Source organism: Callorhinus ursinus, unplaced genomic scaffold (genome assembly GCF_003265705.2).
Source record: "Callorhinus ursinus isolate GAN/ISIS: 27379988/994484 unplaced genomic scaffold, GSC_fseal_2.0 scaffold1, whole genome shotgun sequence".
Taxonomy (NCBI): domain Eukaryota; kingdom Metazoa; phylum Chordata; class Mammalia; order Carnivora; family Otariidae; genus Callorhinus; species Callorhinus ursinus.
Window position 1 is genome coordinate 110,709,685 of NW_027397063.1, and position 15,767 is coordinate 110,725,451.

The 15,767-nt window shown below is 41.7% G+C and overlaps 1 protein-coding gene across 1 annotated transcript in view; it reads right to left on the bottom strand.

Moving 5' to 3' along the window:
• Positions 1-15,767, bottom strand: part of LOC112820090 (uncharacterized) — a 44,915-nt gene that overhangs the window by 8,311 nt on the left and 20,837 nt on the right. Inside the window, exons 8-9 of the mRNA XM_073899254.1 lie at positions 9,179-9,311; positions 4,185-4,291 (exon numbers count right to left, since the gene is read on the bottom strand). Of these exons, the coding sequence (XP_073755355.1) occupies positions 4,185-4,291; positions 9,179-9,311 (240 nt within the window). The remainder of the gene's footprint in view (positions 1-4,184; positions 4,292-9,178; positions 9,312-15,767) is intronic.

A 15,767-nucleotide genomic window follows, 5' to 3' on the forward strand; every position in this document is an offset into this window, starting at 1 on the left:
AAAAAAAAAAAAAAAAAAAAAAGAATACCCCAGTCTTCTACATGGCTATCAGTCTCCAGAAGCAGGGCAGACAAAAGTGGCTCAGGTAATGGTAAAGGCTGAGGCCCAAGTGTTCAGTGTGTAGAATTTTCCCTAATCCTCTTTTCAGCTTCTGACTTTACCCTAATTCTCTGCCATGCTGGATGTCCTGGGTCTGCTGAATGGCTGTTTAATTTTTCCAGAGACCCTAACTGGTCTTCCTTCTTTTGTCCTCACCTCTCCTCGAATCTATTTTCAACTTAGAGCTGAAGTAATCCTAATAAGATGAGAGGAAGACAGGAGATTCAATAAGAAAAGGGTCAGATGCGGTCACGCCTCTCAAAATTCTCAAATGCCTTTCCATCTCAATAAAGTTAAAAATCAAAGTCCTCCTAATTGCCTAGAAGGCCCCCTGCCCTCCATGTTTACTTCTTGGAATTATTTTGTCCTATTACCTTCCCATTATTTCTCACTCCACTCCAGCCATGCTGGCTTCCATACTGATTTTAGAATATACCAGCTAGCCTCCTGCCATAAGCCTTTGCACCTACTGTTCTACTTACCTGGACCGCTCTTTTCCCAAATAACTACATGGCTTGCTCTCACACACCTTGCGGTCCTTGCTCAAATGCTTCTTCTTAGTACAGCCTTTCCTGGCTATCCTAACTGAACTCCCCATCCCCGGACGTACATGCTTTATCTCCTTTTCTTGCTTTATTTTTCCCTTAAGTATGATTCCCATCTGATATACAATAATGTATATTTTACTTCTCTTTATAGCTGGTTTACTGTCTGTCATCCACTAGCAAGGAAGACCCATGAAAGCAGGGCTTCACTGCTCAACTCAAACAAGGCCTGGCATTTGTGGGGTGTCTCGATCAGATGTGCAGGCCACCAAATGCGGGGTGCTCCGATCGGGAGGAGGCCGGCAGCATGGGTGGTGAAAGGATTCACCCCAGGCAGAACAAAAGAGATAAAAGTTTACTGAATACACTGCAAGGGAATGGTGGACAGGACAGCAAAGGAGAGACTCTGCTATGAGGCAGTGGGTGGGGGCCGGTTATAGGGCACAGTGAGGAGGCAGGGAATGTATGGAATTTTCCCTTTTTTGCTAAGCTTAGGAACTGTGCCTGGTTATAACTGGTCAGTTAGGGCCTATGGCAGTTTCAAGGCAGGTCACCTAATGAGCCCATCTGCATTAGGCTCAGCGGTCGCTGAGGGCCCTTTTGCCTTGTTCTACAGCATTTAATAAATTAATGTTGAAATAAATAGATAAGTAAGAATGGATAACTTAAATGATCCTGAAGTCTTCTGTTTTTGTTTTTGTTTTTTAATTAGTAAAAAAGCAACCCTTTAAGATGTAGACAGCAGTTTCTCCCTCTGCTAACCTTTTTTTTTTTTTTTTGGTAACAAGTGAGGTTGCTGATGTTTCTGAGAAAGCTTTCATTGTGTGTGTGTGTGTGTGTGTGTGTGTGTTCCATCATTAAAGGTAGTTCGTTAAGAATTCCTTGGTAGACAAATAAATGACTTTAGGCTGTTAATTTGATTTCATGAAAGAAGTAGAGTTAGGATTAGAAATTAGCTTGTTAACTTGCAAATGATAAGAACACACAAGCAATCAAAAGAAGAACATTAGTTCTATAATTAGCGATATTACTAATTGCTTTTAATGTTTAAAAGGCTACCATTAAGGCTAAATGGCAAGAGATTTCCCTAAAGAATCCAACCAGCTAACTCTATTTTGAGGAGTCTTTCTTGGTGTTCAAACTGACAATTGTAAGGCCTCCATCAGAAACATGCCATAATTATTTTGGTTCAAAATGTGGATGCATTAAAGCTACTCATGATATATACTAGTATATATGGGGGGAAAATGCTTTCTTGAACTATAAATTGTTTTTTAATGCTTTTTAAATGAGAATCTGTATTTTCAGGTGGGTATTTCATAATTATCTTCCCCATTTACACAAATTGAACCATTTACTAGGCAAGCACAATGTTTTGCAGCTCCAAATAAGTACTCAATGAGAATCATTTTCCATCAAATCAGCTGAGACTGTCCATCATTTGCACTCACTACAGTAATGATCTGAAGACTGCCTGCAGCCTTTTATAATGTCTTCTGCTAAAGCAGGGTATGGTGAGAAAGTGACCATGGTGCTAAGGAAAACCAAATGAAGTCATTAACCTGCTTTCAGCTTATTGAGCTTAAAGTTCAATTTAAATTCATTTTAAAAGAATAATTCCATTGCATTTGAATTCAACTCAAATGGACTAGGAAGTAGATGTTCTGTTTCTACAAAATAAAAGGATAATTCAAAAATCTTGGGATCATTTGGTTGGCTGTGAAGAAATGACGATGCAGTGGTTTCAGTATAAAAATGTCAACATTGGGGCGCCTGGGTGGCTCAGTTGTTAAGTGTTTGCCTTCAGCTCAGGTCATGACCCCAGGGTCCTGGGATCGAGCCCCGCATAGGGCTCCCTGCTCAGCGGGGAGGCTGCTTCTCCCTCCCCCACTCCCCCTGCTTGTGTTCCCTCTCTGGCTGTGTGTCTCTCTCTCTCTGTCAAATAAATAAATAAAATCTTTAAAAAATTAAAATTAAAAAAATAAAAATGGCAACGTGGTAGACAGTAATATTGTAATTCTTCTCTCTAAAACTGCCAGTATTAGGAAAAAATGCAATTTAAAACTATGTCGTGTCTCTAAGGTCATTTTATCGAGGAAATGATAAAGACCAACGCTTGTTCTACTTAATTCTCTTCACGTAACCTGCCAGATAATGCACCACGATTTCTCCCCCTCCTTTTTTAATTTAAATTCAAATTAACATATAAGGTATTACTGGTTTCAGGGGTACAGGTCTGTGATTCATCAGGCTTCTAGAAGTCTTTCCCCTACTTATTTATTTATTTATTTATTATTTTTAAAGATTTTATTTATTTATTTGACAGAGAGATAGAAGCACAAGTAGGCAGAGAGGCAGGCAGAGGGAGAGGGAGAAACAGGCTGAGCCCGAAGCGGGACTCGATCCCAGGACCCTGGGATCATGACCTGAGCCGAAGGCAGACGCTTAACCAACTGAGCCCCCCAGGTGCCCTCTTTCCCCCTTGTTAAACACTGAATTTGTATTTTTAAATCTGTTTACAATGTCTTTCACTGAGCTTTATTTTAAATGACGCTTTCTCATCTTCTCTCTGTCAGCAGTAAGAATGACTATCGTTAATTCTGGTCATGCATATTAGTGAAAGGAGGAGGGCAGGGTTGGCCAATGTTAAATAAATAACTCATTCCATATGTGGTTCTCTCATTTTCAAAGGATTACATGGTCATAAAGGACCCTTCGTGCTCTCCCGATGTCAATCACAATTTAAGATGGTCCAGCAAGCACGTCAGAATCTTGTAAGGGATGTCGCTTGAGTTTTCCAATTGCTGCCTGGAGAAATATCTGCAGTTTGGGTTGTGGGGGAGAATAAATAGGAGAGTGTCCCTCAGAGAATATTCCTTACAGTAACCCTCCTCTAATGTACGCTTTCTCTCTCTATAGCTCCAGTTACTCATGGTCAGGATGCAGATGGTCTTCCTTCTGAGGAATCATCAGAAGGTCAATAGTAGCCTAATGCTACTGTGTCATTTGCCTTACTTCATCTCCTCATGCAGGTTTTGTACATCATCACAAGAAGAAGAGAGAGTATGGTACAGTAAGATATTCTGAGAGAAAGACCACATTCACATAACTTTTATTACAGTATACTGTCATAAGTATTCTAGTTTACTATTTATTATTGTTAATCTCTTACTGTGCCCATTTATAAATTAAACTCTCACAGGTATGTTTGTATAGGAAAAAAACAACATATATACGGTTTGGTCCTATGTGCGGTTTCAGGAATCCACTGGGGGTCTTGGAACACGTCCCCCATGCATAAGGGGAGACTACTGTGCTTATGTCAAAGATGACATATGACATCATAAAAGTTCTTGAACTCTGTGCAAATCACTGAGCAAATGGATACAAGGGTAGGTGGCTTATGACAGTGCTCTTGGTCATCACTTAGCTCGGGCCAGTTATTTAATGAAAAAAGTAGAGCAAGCTGTGAGTAGTATAGCATTTAGGGGTGAGTAGATGTGGACAAGTGGAGGGGAACACAAACCACAAACACCGTACCTGTCTTTCTGGCTCTCAGTGCTTCAAGAATGTCAGCAACAGCCATTTCTCCCAGGACATTGTTTCCGAGGTCAATTTCCCTTAAGTGAGCAGAGGATGTGATCAGGCTGGCCAAAGAAAAGGACAAATCAAAACGGCATTGTGTCAAGCATGGTTACTCAAACTCAGTCCACTTATTTTGGAGTCTGATCTCTCTTCTTAGGTCCTCAACACTCTCCTTGACCACCCGCCCCCTTCCAAAGATGACGCACTGACCCAATTTGAAACTGAATCCAGGCTTCCAATTTAATCTCTCTAGTTTGGATGCCTCTCCTAAGTACATTGGTAGGATAAAGACTTCTAGCTGCCTTAAATCTTCCATTCATTTATTTATTCAGAAGATATGATGTGGTATTGTGCAGGGCTTCCCAGTCTTTTAGATTTTACACACCAGTAAAATGTGAAAAAGCTTGGGGGGGACTGGCTTGACAACTTCTAGTATGTCAAATAAATAACAATTCTCACCTAGCAACACTATAACAGAACAAATGTTTTTACACAAAATTAGGAAGGGCATAGTCTCAAAATAAAGGATACCTTTTAAAATTAAGTAAGTTTAGCTTTATGAAAAATGAATACTCCATCTATCTTTTTTTTTCTAATCTCTTTGAGGATTATTGAAAATTCCTTCATGTCCTAGCACTGGCCTGCCAACTGGTCTTTGAGAGTCTCTGGCATCATGAGTAACCATAGAATCTGGGTGAAGTCCTGGGCTCCTGGTCAGCTTCTACCTCCTGTCAACTGTGTAATCATGGGCAGGCCACGTGCCCTCTTGGGTGTCATCTTCCTCATCTGTAACATTGGCGCCCAAAATGGCTCTTCTGCCTATTTTATAAGGTTGTGGTGAAAACAGAATGAAGCAGTTCCTATGAAAGTGTCTTGCAAAATGCAGTACCAGTTGGGCCCTGGGTGGCTCAGTTGGTTAAGCGACTGCCTTCGGCTCAGGTCATGATCCTGGAGTCCCAGGATCGAGTCCCACATCGGGCTCCCTGCTCAGCAGGGAGTCTGCTTCTCCCTCTGACCCTCTTCCCTCTCGTGCTCTCTCTCATTCTCTCTCTCTCAAATAAATAAATAAAATCTTTAAAAAAAAATGCAGTACCAGTGATGTTATTATATTGAGTGCATGCTTACTAAATGCATATGATATGTGTAACATTGTAGATTAAAGGAATATAACACATGGCCTCTGTTCTGAAAGATATTATCATATGACTTCCAATAAAACAATTTTGAGTCCTTACCATGTACTGGGGATGTGAAATTTCAGTTAAGATCAGTAGTAAATACAAGGTCATTCTCCCTGTACACACTTTCTATTGATTCAGCAGCTAGAATTCAAGCATGGGGCTCAATGGTTCTGCCAGAGTCTCTGTCTCAAAGGTCTTGCTCCCAAGGAAACAGCCTATCTAATCAGGACTTGCCTGGCTTCAGCTTCCTGAACTGCCTGCCTGTGTCCCATTCCTTCAGATAAGATGGGTGAAAGCAGGGATGCTTCAGGAGGAAGCAGGTGTTCTAGGAGGAGAAGGGAGAGTGTTGAAGACAAACTTCACAATTCGACAATTCTACAACTAAGTCTGATTTCAGAGGCCAGGGATTTAATCACTACACTACACAGCCTCACATGAGCTAGGGTTTTATGGAATATTCACTATGCATCAGATGTGATCAGGGCCACCCACATGCTGAAGCACTTGTGCCCAGCACAGAGGGGTCCTGCAAAGGTGTGAGTAGGGCTGAAAACTGCCAAGCTCTGTCAAGTTCTGGGACCAGAAGCATAGACCTAGAAAGGGTAACCTCTGACTCATTGGCCAGAGGTGGTGCCTCTTTTAATTTATCTGTCTGGAGGGGCTCTTCTAATTTGTATAAAGGTGCTAGCTGGAGCCCTATGCACTGTATATAGCATGTTACATACATGATCTAATTTAACCCTATAACACGCTCTTGAGTTACACGCTATTATTATCGCCATTTTTACAAATGAGGAAACTGAGTTATAGAGGTTACTATAAAAATATATATAGGTTAAAAGTAAAAGGACAGAAACAGATATACCATGCTAATATTAATCCAAAGAAAGCTGAAGTAGCTATATTAATATTCATCAAAGTATATTTCAGAGAAGGGAATATTACCAGAGATTAGAGAAAAATATTACTGGGGATTTCATAACGATAAGAGTCAATTCTTCAAGTGACTTAATCTTTTTTTTTTTTTAAGATTTTATTCATTTATTTGACAGAGGGAGACACAGTGAGAGAGGGAACACAAGCCAGGGGAGTGGGAGAGGGAGAAGCAGGCTTCCCGCCGAGCAGGGAGCCCGATGCGGGGCTCGATCCCAGGACCCTGGGATCATGACCTGAGCCGAAGGCAGACGCCTAATGACTGAGCCACCCAGTTACCCCCAAGTGACTTAATCTTAAATGTTTTGCACCTAACAACAGACCTTAAAAATATATGAAGCAAGGGGCACCCGGATGGCTCAGTTGGTTGAGTGTCCGACTCTTGATTTTGGCTCAGGTCATGATTTAGGGGTCCTGGGATCGAACCCCACATTGAGTTCTGCCCTCAGTGGGGAGTCTGCTTGAAATTCTCTCTCTCCTTCTTCCTCTGCCCCTCCCCCTGCTTGCATGCTCCCCCACCCCGCTCTCTTTCTGTCTAAAAAATAAATAAAATAAATATTTTTTAAAAATACATGAAGCAAAACTGATTAAATTGCAAGGAGATACAAAGTCACAATTATCCATCTTTCAATAACTGATAGAACAAATAAACAGAAAATTTGTAAAGACAGAGAAAACCATAACAATGCTGCCAACCAACTGGACCTAACTGACATTTCTTAACATTCCATACAAAAATAGCAGAATACACATTCTTTTCAAGTGCACATGGAACATTTACCAAGACAGATCATAATCTGGGCCATAAAACAAGTATGTTCTCCAATCACAGCATAATTTCATTAGAAATCAACTAGAGAAAAATATTTGAAAAATTTATAAATACGTGGAAACTAAATAGCACTCTTCTAAATAACCCATAGGTCAAAGAAATCAAAAGGGAAATTAGAAAATAGTTTGAATTGAATGACAATAAAAATACGACATATCACAGGACACCTGGGTAGCTCAGTAGATTAAGCATCTGCCTTTGGCTCAGGTCATGATCCCAGGTCCTGGGATCGAGTCCCACATCCAGCTCCTTGCTCAGCAGGGAGCCTGCTTCTCCCTCTGCCTGCTGCTCCCCCTGCTTGTGCACTCTCTCTCTCTCTCTCTCTGACAAATAAATAAATAAAATCCTTTAAAAAAATACGACATATCAAAATTTGCAGGATGCAATGAAAAAGTGCTTAGTGTTAATATAACCATTTACATTAGAAAAACAAAAAGTTCAAAATCAATAACTTAAGTTTCTACCTTAATAAACTAGAAAGAGGAGAGCATATTAAACCCAAGATAAACAGAATAAAGGAAATAATAAAGAGTATAAATCAATGAAATTGAAAAAATTAAAACATTAGAGGTAATCAAAAGCAAGTTCTTTAAGAAGATCAGTAAAACTGATAAAATTCTAGTCATATTGATTTGGAAAAAAAGAGAGAGAACAAGTTATCGATATTAAGCACAAAAGAGGAGACATCACTACAGATCCTCCAGATAGGAAAAGGAAGAGAAGGAAATATGAATAACTTTAAGACAATAAATTTGAAAACTTAGCCAAAATGAACAAATTGCTTGAAAGATATAAACTACCAAAACTTAACAACTCCCTCCCAAAATAACCAGAATAACCTTCTATCTATTAAAGAAATTGAATTTGTAGTTAAAAAATCTTCCCATAAAGAAAACTCCAGGTCCAGAAGTCTTCACTGGTGAATTCTACCAAATATTTAAAGATAAAATAGTGCCAGTTCTATACAAGTTCTTTCATAAAATAGAAAAGGAGGGAACACTTCCTAACTCATTCTGTAAGGCCAAAATCACCTTGATCCCAATACCAGAGGAAAACATTACAAGAAAAGAAAAGTAGGGACCAATATCCCTGATGAGCACAGATGTGAAAACCCTTAACAAAATGTTAGCAGTATACTAAAAGGATAATATATCAGCAATGTATTAAATCTAGCAATATATTAAAAGGGTAATAATGTGAAGTTTATTAATATAACTATTATAAAAATAGCAGCCAAGCTATCCAAGTTGGAAATTCCCAACTTCCCTAAATACAGAAATATATTAGAAAAAGAATCTTTTTCTTCTAAAATAATAAATAGCCATCAATCAAGCTCTCAACTCTCAAATGTTAGCTATGTTCTGTTGCCCTTGATTGCCCTAAGGGGCTGTAAGTACTGATGTCTAAGATGGTATAACCTGGAGCCCTCTACTGAACAAGGTTTCCTTAGGTCACAGAGTGCTGCAAACGCTCACTTGTGGTTTAGCCCACTGGGTATGGGATTCAGGACAGCTGGGTAAAGAGCTGTCCAAGGTTGCAGCATAAATATGGTAAGGAAATAGTCTGTTTTCCAGAAGCTTTTGAGAAAAGCTCTTTCTGCCTAAGTAGGTTGAGACAACTTTGTAATCAAAAACAAAACAGTGTTCACTCTTGAGTAGACTGCCTTTCTTCCTTAGGTCACATAGCTGACTTCAGGGAAGGAAAATCTGGAGGTCATAACTCCTGCCTTTCCTCAGTTGCCAACTTCATTAAATAGGGCTTCTAGTGAGGTCTTTGGGGCCCCTTTGTGGGCTCATATACAACCATCTGCCATGCCATTTTTGTGATTTCAGGTCTTCCCATTAAGATCACATACCAAGACCAAAGTGGGTCACTGCTTCCCTCTCAGAGCTGAAAACTTTGCTTGGCCCTGTTAATAAATTGCAATTAAATCACTGTCCCTATAATTTAACCCTAGCACCTAGTTTTAGAAGGTGAACAAATAAAACCTCTTTTCTACTCACCATGTTAAAATTTGAGTGAATTCCAGCAAGCCATTTTCTCCTTCTTTTCCTTTTCCGTCTATGCCATTATCTGCCAAATACAATTTCACTAACCAAGGACCAGTATCAGTCAAATCTTTAATTTTCTTGATTCCTATAAGAAAATAATAGTATTTTATTATTTTTAGACAATAGCTCCCCCATTTACCACCAGCTAAGTTGATTTTATTTTTTAAGATTGTACTTATTTGACTTGCGTGAGTAGATATATTTTGCAATATAGTGAAGGAAATACATACAATTTAAGAAGTCCTTTAAAAAAATACTTTATTCTTTACAATAGCAAGCCTCAAAATGCTCTGTATGAAAGGGAATCTCACTTAAGATTTAGATTGTTGCCTTTACTTTGGCTAAAGAGGAAAATCAATGTCTTTAGAAATTTCCTGGTAGAAGATAAATGAGTTGTCCACTGACCCTGGGGAAATGATAGTCTTTATCCAGGGATTCAGCTCTTTAAAAGAGCCTGCAAAGTTGTCACATTTTTTGAGCTCTGGAAAGGCAAATTTGAAGGAGGAAGAACCATCTTGCCTTTGTAGACTTCCCAACTGAGGTCAGTGGACCTGCAGTCTGATTCACCCCCATTTCGTAAGGTTCAGTGTCAGTGCTGTGGCATGGCATATGTACACATTTAATCTATACCAGTTCAAGTTTAGGAGTTTGGCAAAGAAAAAGACAGGAGGGGGATGGAGACAGACTCAGTAGGTGTGAGATGAGAGATCTGAATCTGGTCCCAAAGCCAGATGGCTTCCGAAAGGCCTCCAAGTATTCGAAGTTATATGCTTTGTGTGCAATATAACCCCCTCAACACTAGCTGACTCCTTCATCTGGAGCTTAACTGACAAACAATGATCTGCTCCCAAGCTGGCAAGAAACCGCCTGGGACTTAGAAATCATATACCTATATGTTTATTGTGTGGGCAGTTTAAGGGATTGTGAAAAATCACTGAGCTGTATGCTAATTTTGCCTAATAGGCTGACTTGAGAACCTAATCCCAAGGAGTAGACAGGACCCTTTTGTACTTGAATTCATTCAGCACTCAACAAATATTTCTGAGCTCTACTATATGCCAGGCACTGTCCGAAGTGCTGGGAACCCAACAGGGAACAAAAGAAACAAAACTACCTGCCCTTCTTTTTTAAAGATTTTTTTATTTATTTACTTGAGAGAGAGAGAGAATGAGAAATAGAGAGCACGAGAGGGAAGAGAGTCAGAGGGAGAAGCAGACTCCCTGCTGAGCAGGGAGCCTGATGTGGGACTCGATCCCGGGACTCCAGGATCATGACCTGAGCCGAAGGCAGTCGCTTAACCAACTGAGCCACCCAGGTGCCCACTACCTGCCCTTCTGAAGCTGACATGAAGTGAATGCTAACTAGTGTACAGGAAGAGCAAGGAAGAGAGGAGAGTCAATGATAACCAAGTATAAGTTTTCAAGTCATGAAAGAGAACTGACGTTTTAGGGAAAGGTGATAAATCGGGACTTTGGGCCATTCTAGTTTGCCAGTTAAAAAAAAAAATGGGGCGCCTGGGTGGCTCAGTCATTAAGCGTCTGCCTTCGGCTCAGGTCATGATCCCAGGGTCCTGGGATCGAGTCCCTCATCGGGCTCCCTGCTCAGAGGGAAGCCTGCTTCTCCCTCTCCCACTCCCCCTGCGTGTGTTCCCTCTCTCTCTGTGTCTCTCTCTGTCAAATAAATAAATAAAATCTTTAAGAAAAAAAAAAGCGTGCTTTAAAAAGAGATTCAATCGGTTTCTTTGGTTACAAATGTAATCTGCTAGATTGTTGAATAAAATAGACAGGATTTTCCTTCAAAACACAGTTGGAGGGATGAATCCCAGCCCATCATTTAGTTTCATTGGGAACAAACCTAACTTGTCCAAATGTATTGGTTCTTACATCCAGGGCATGGGAATGACGGCAAATGACAGCTGTTATGAATAATTTGACAGTGCTAATAAATTAGAACAGTCTCTGGCACATTGTGGGTGTTTAGTAACTGTTGAACACATGAATGAATCAGTGAATAATCGGGTGCAGAATGCAATCATTTTGTGGAAACTTTTATCTCACTGTTCTTTGGTTTTCCATGTATCGTGTACCTAATAACGCCTTGAGACCATTCATGAACAGGAATAGAATATGTCTTTTCTATTTATGAACTCTCTTTGCAAATATAAATGCCTCTGAAAAGCTCTTCTGCTCAGAATGATTAATGATGTGGATACTGATCGCACGTGGCACTCGTTTCTTTTTGCGAGAAAGCAGAGGTGATGAAACGTGAGGCCAGCAGGGCCAAGGCCAAAGGCCAAATTCCTGTGCAGTTGCTGAGCTTTGCAAGGAAAGAAACTTGGTTTCTGCCAGTCTACCCCTGCCACCCCACCAACTCCAGCCAGCGCGGCACAAATGTGTGTCACTGGAGAGACAGGGAGCTTCTGGGTCCGTGACTGGCCTGGTACAACTTGCATTCCCATGGGGAGAAACCACCCAAATCTCCCTCCAATTGGTGTTAAGTAAGGTTGCAATGTCATCTTTGCCCATGAAAAATAACCTGTTTGGGAAGTGCAAGTCCAAACCATCCTGCAGAATGTAGTGAGTCATGGTGCCCTGTTAGATGGTAGGAAGGCTGACGCTGCTTAGTACAGGGATTTCCTGCTTTGGGCCTGCATCCAAAATTCAAACAGAACCAAATTCTTTTCTCTCAATCGAAAACAAATTCCTCGGAGTGAGTACATGCTCAGCCCCTGGTAATACTTGATCCACCCCAGCTGTATTCACCCCAACCTATTTTTACTTAATCTTAACACTTCTTTAAAACAAAAACAAGCTCACTGACAATGACTACTTTTTTTTTTTTTTTTAAAGAGAGAGGGAGAGAGACAAGGGAAGGGGCAGAGAGAATCTTAAGCAGGCCCCACACCCAGCACAGAGCCCGACGCGGAGCAGCCTGACTCGGGGCCCAGGGTGGGGCTCTACCTCACAATCCTGAGATCAGGACCTGAGCCGAAATCAAGAGTCCAACACTTACCTGACTGAGCCACCCAGGCACCCTGACAATGACTACTTTAATTTATCCCCTCTTTCTCTGAGAACTTAGTGGTGGCATAGCAGTGCCAGTTCTGCCCAAGAGGCAGCATGGTATAGAGAAAGCGGAATCTCTGGGAGCAAAACCTCTCTCTAAAAAATGCTGTGACTCCCCAGAAAGTCACTTAACTTCTCTGAACCCAAATTTCCTCATTGCTATAATAGAGATCATAAAAGTCATTTCCTAGAGGCACTGTGAAGATCAACTGGGAAGCATGGTGAAATACGGGTTGTGAAGGAACTTAGTACACAATAAATATTATTGCCTGTCTTCTCAGCTTCATTTCTGGATATTGTAAGTCACTGAAACACTGGAATGAGAGCACCCTGGGGAAGAAAGGTGTCTCCCCTTCTGCCACTGCCTCCCGAGGATCAGACGAGTATTTCTGACAACAGCACACCTCCCCTAGAACCCACTCCACAGACCCATATGGACTCACCCAACCCTGTGTCTCTTCCCATTTTCTCTTCAGTTAATTGCCAAGATGCCCCAATTGTCCCTAACAGTCTTTCTTACCACCCTCATTGAACGGGCTATCGGGACCTGTCAGATTTCCCTCCTCAATATATCTGGACTATCTATCACTGCACTCTTCGTTCTGCCTTTTATCTTCTCTTGTCTGAGCTACTGTAATAGCCTCCAAACTGGTCTCCCATCATCCAGATGTCCCTCTTTCTAAGACATGTTGTGCAATGCCGTCCAAGGTTCTTTCCAAAAATCCAATTCTCATCATGTCACTGTCTTGTTTCAGAGGAATCGTGGCTCCCACTTTGCACCCAGGAGAAAGCCTAACTCAGCAGCATTCATGGCTTTGGGCCAAGTGGGTCCACTGGCCTTTTCAGTTATACCTCTGCCACTCTCCCGATGACCACTGCAGCGAACGTCAAACTCCCCATACACTGGACACTCTGGGCACTTCCACCTCCTGACCCTTTGCCAGGTGATCCCCTTTTTCCTAGAATGCCCTCTTTCTCAGCTGATGAACCTCTTCTCAGTCCTTCCAGAGACAGCTCTATTTCCTGTGTGGGCCAGCACTCATAGGCCAGGTTTAAATTTTCATGGAACCAGAAGTTCCTCCGGAGAGGTTCCTCATCTTCTCCCTCACTTTCTGGCCTCTCCTGGGACCACCAGAACAGGTGGACATCACACATTCTGTTGGACATCGGATTATTTTGCTTAAGGACTACTCAAATGTCCAACTGTGGATGCCAGGTCCTGGTAGGACCTTCTTCTTAATAAGGTTGATTTTTTAAAAACATTTGCTCGGGGCCGCTGGGTGGCTCAGTCAGTTAAGTGTCTGCTTCGGCTCAGGTCATGATCCCCGGGTCCTGGGATCGAGTCCCGGGTCGGGCTCCCTGCTCAGCCGGGAGTCTGCTTTTCCTTCTCCTTCTGCCCCTTCCCCCTGCACGTGCTCACATGCACACTCTCTCTCTCAAATAAGTACATTTTAAAAAACCAAAAACACTTGTTCAAAATAGCTTCTTTCCATCAACAAGGAACATGTGTGATTTCCTGTGTAATTACCGAACATTTACAAACCAGAACAGAAGCTCTGTTAGCTTGATTGCAGGACTAAAGGAAGCAAAGTGTAATTAGTGTTGGATGATTCACACCTTGGACCTTGGAACCTGTCCACAAAGGTCCATTGTTTGGCTATCACTCCAGGATAAAATCCCCAAGTAAAATAATCTCAGGATTATAATCGGTAACTTCCTGATTTGGAACTAATAAAGCTGTTTTGAAGATTACATCTTGTCTTTTGAACTCGACCCTTGCATTCTTTAATGCCATAATATTCCTATGGACCATGGCTGTGTTATAAGCAATTAATGCCTTATTTGGGGAAGTGAATTTGGCACTTGGGTGGCTTTGGTGCCGTAGCAAAGGTCTGATTGATCCCAAGCTTGTGGAACTGACCATTTTATGGTTGGATTTTGCTCCCAATATATGTCTAAGTCATATACTGGCCCTCCCAGTCCTAAATCCTTGAGAATTAAGACAATCCTAGGACCTGTGGTGTGGAATTTGGGCCGGGAACAGAGTAGGCCCAGGTGACAGGACATGCCTGAGTCCTTGCTGAGTCTTTCAGGAACTTTTGGGGCCTTGAGGTGACATGGCAGGACTGGCTGAATGGGGCCCAGGGAAGCTGCAGATGACTATTCCTGATGACCGTTCAGTGACCTCCGGTGTTAAGCCATCTTCTGGCTCTTTATGGGCCTGATAGGCTTGTGACTAGGCATCGGCCGGGCCTGACCTCCTCTCTTGAGTGTTAATCACCCTCTAGACCCAGGGTCCCTAATTCCCACGGACTCCTGGTACAGAGCCATGGGGCTCAGACATGGGCTGGACTGGATCTGGAAGAGACAGAGAAGCTAGAGGCAGACTCAGGCCTGTGCCCCCTCTGTTCTGTGGTCTTCCTCACAGAGAAGAGGCATCTAGGAGCATCACTCTGCCCTCTAATTTTCTTCACTGAGCAAAATAAAACAAGAGTAGATAATCTAAGAAGCCTCAGTTTGAAAAAAAAGAAAAAAAAAGAGTAGATAATCTGATTTTCTTTTAATTCTAAAGCAGTGGTTCTCAAAGTGTGGACACTGGACTAAGAGCATCAACATCCCTGGGGCACTTGATAGAAATGCAAGCTTTCCAGCCTCACCTCCACCTATAGATCCAGCAGTCTGTGGGGGCAGGGCCCAGCAATCTGCACTTTAATAAGCCTTCTGGGTATTTCTGCTGCTGCTCGTGTTTGAGAACCACTGATCTAATGAATCTTCATGTTCAGTGCTGCTTTGAGGCAGGACTGACTTGGACAAACTGATGTCTAAATTCTGCAGGCATCGAAATGGAATACGTCTCTTCTATCCACTTACAACTGGTTGCTAAATGTAAAATTGTCAGGTTTTTGTAATTGTACATTTGAGGAAGAATAATAAAGGGTGTCAGGCTTCTGAATGGGGGTTTTGACTCATACAGATTATGAGTTGAACTTCCCAAGCATCAGGCCAAAGCCTCCTGTCCACAAAGGGACAAGCATAAAAATAGTTTGGCTGTTTCCAATTGGGACCAAATGGAAACCATCTGCACTCCACCCTCAAGAGGTTGATATAAATCAGCTCAATCTGACCCTTTATTTTGAAACAAGTAGAACTTTTCTACCAAAAACCAAACTCACCCCCAACCAAACACCTTATGATTGTGAAAATAATTATCCAGTGTGGGAAGCTGTTTGTTTGTTTGTTTGTTTGACCTGCTTTGTGAATTCTGGAAAGCATGAAAATGGTCTGCTCTGACAATAAGCTATAAAATAAGTATGTATTAGATACAGGCTTTTCCTACAGGATCCCTGGGGAGACAAAAAAGACTTTAATGGCTCCCATTGCCTATTGGATTAAGTCCCAACTCTTGGCCTGACTTACAAAGTCTTCCTTAATGTGACCCACCCTCTTTGCCAGGCCTACCCTCCCACATCCTCTGG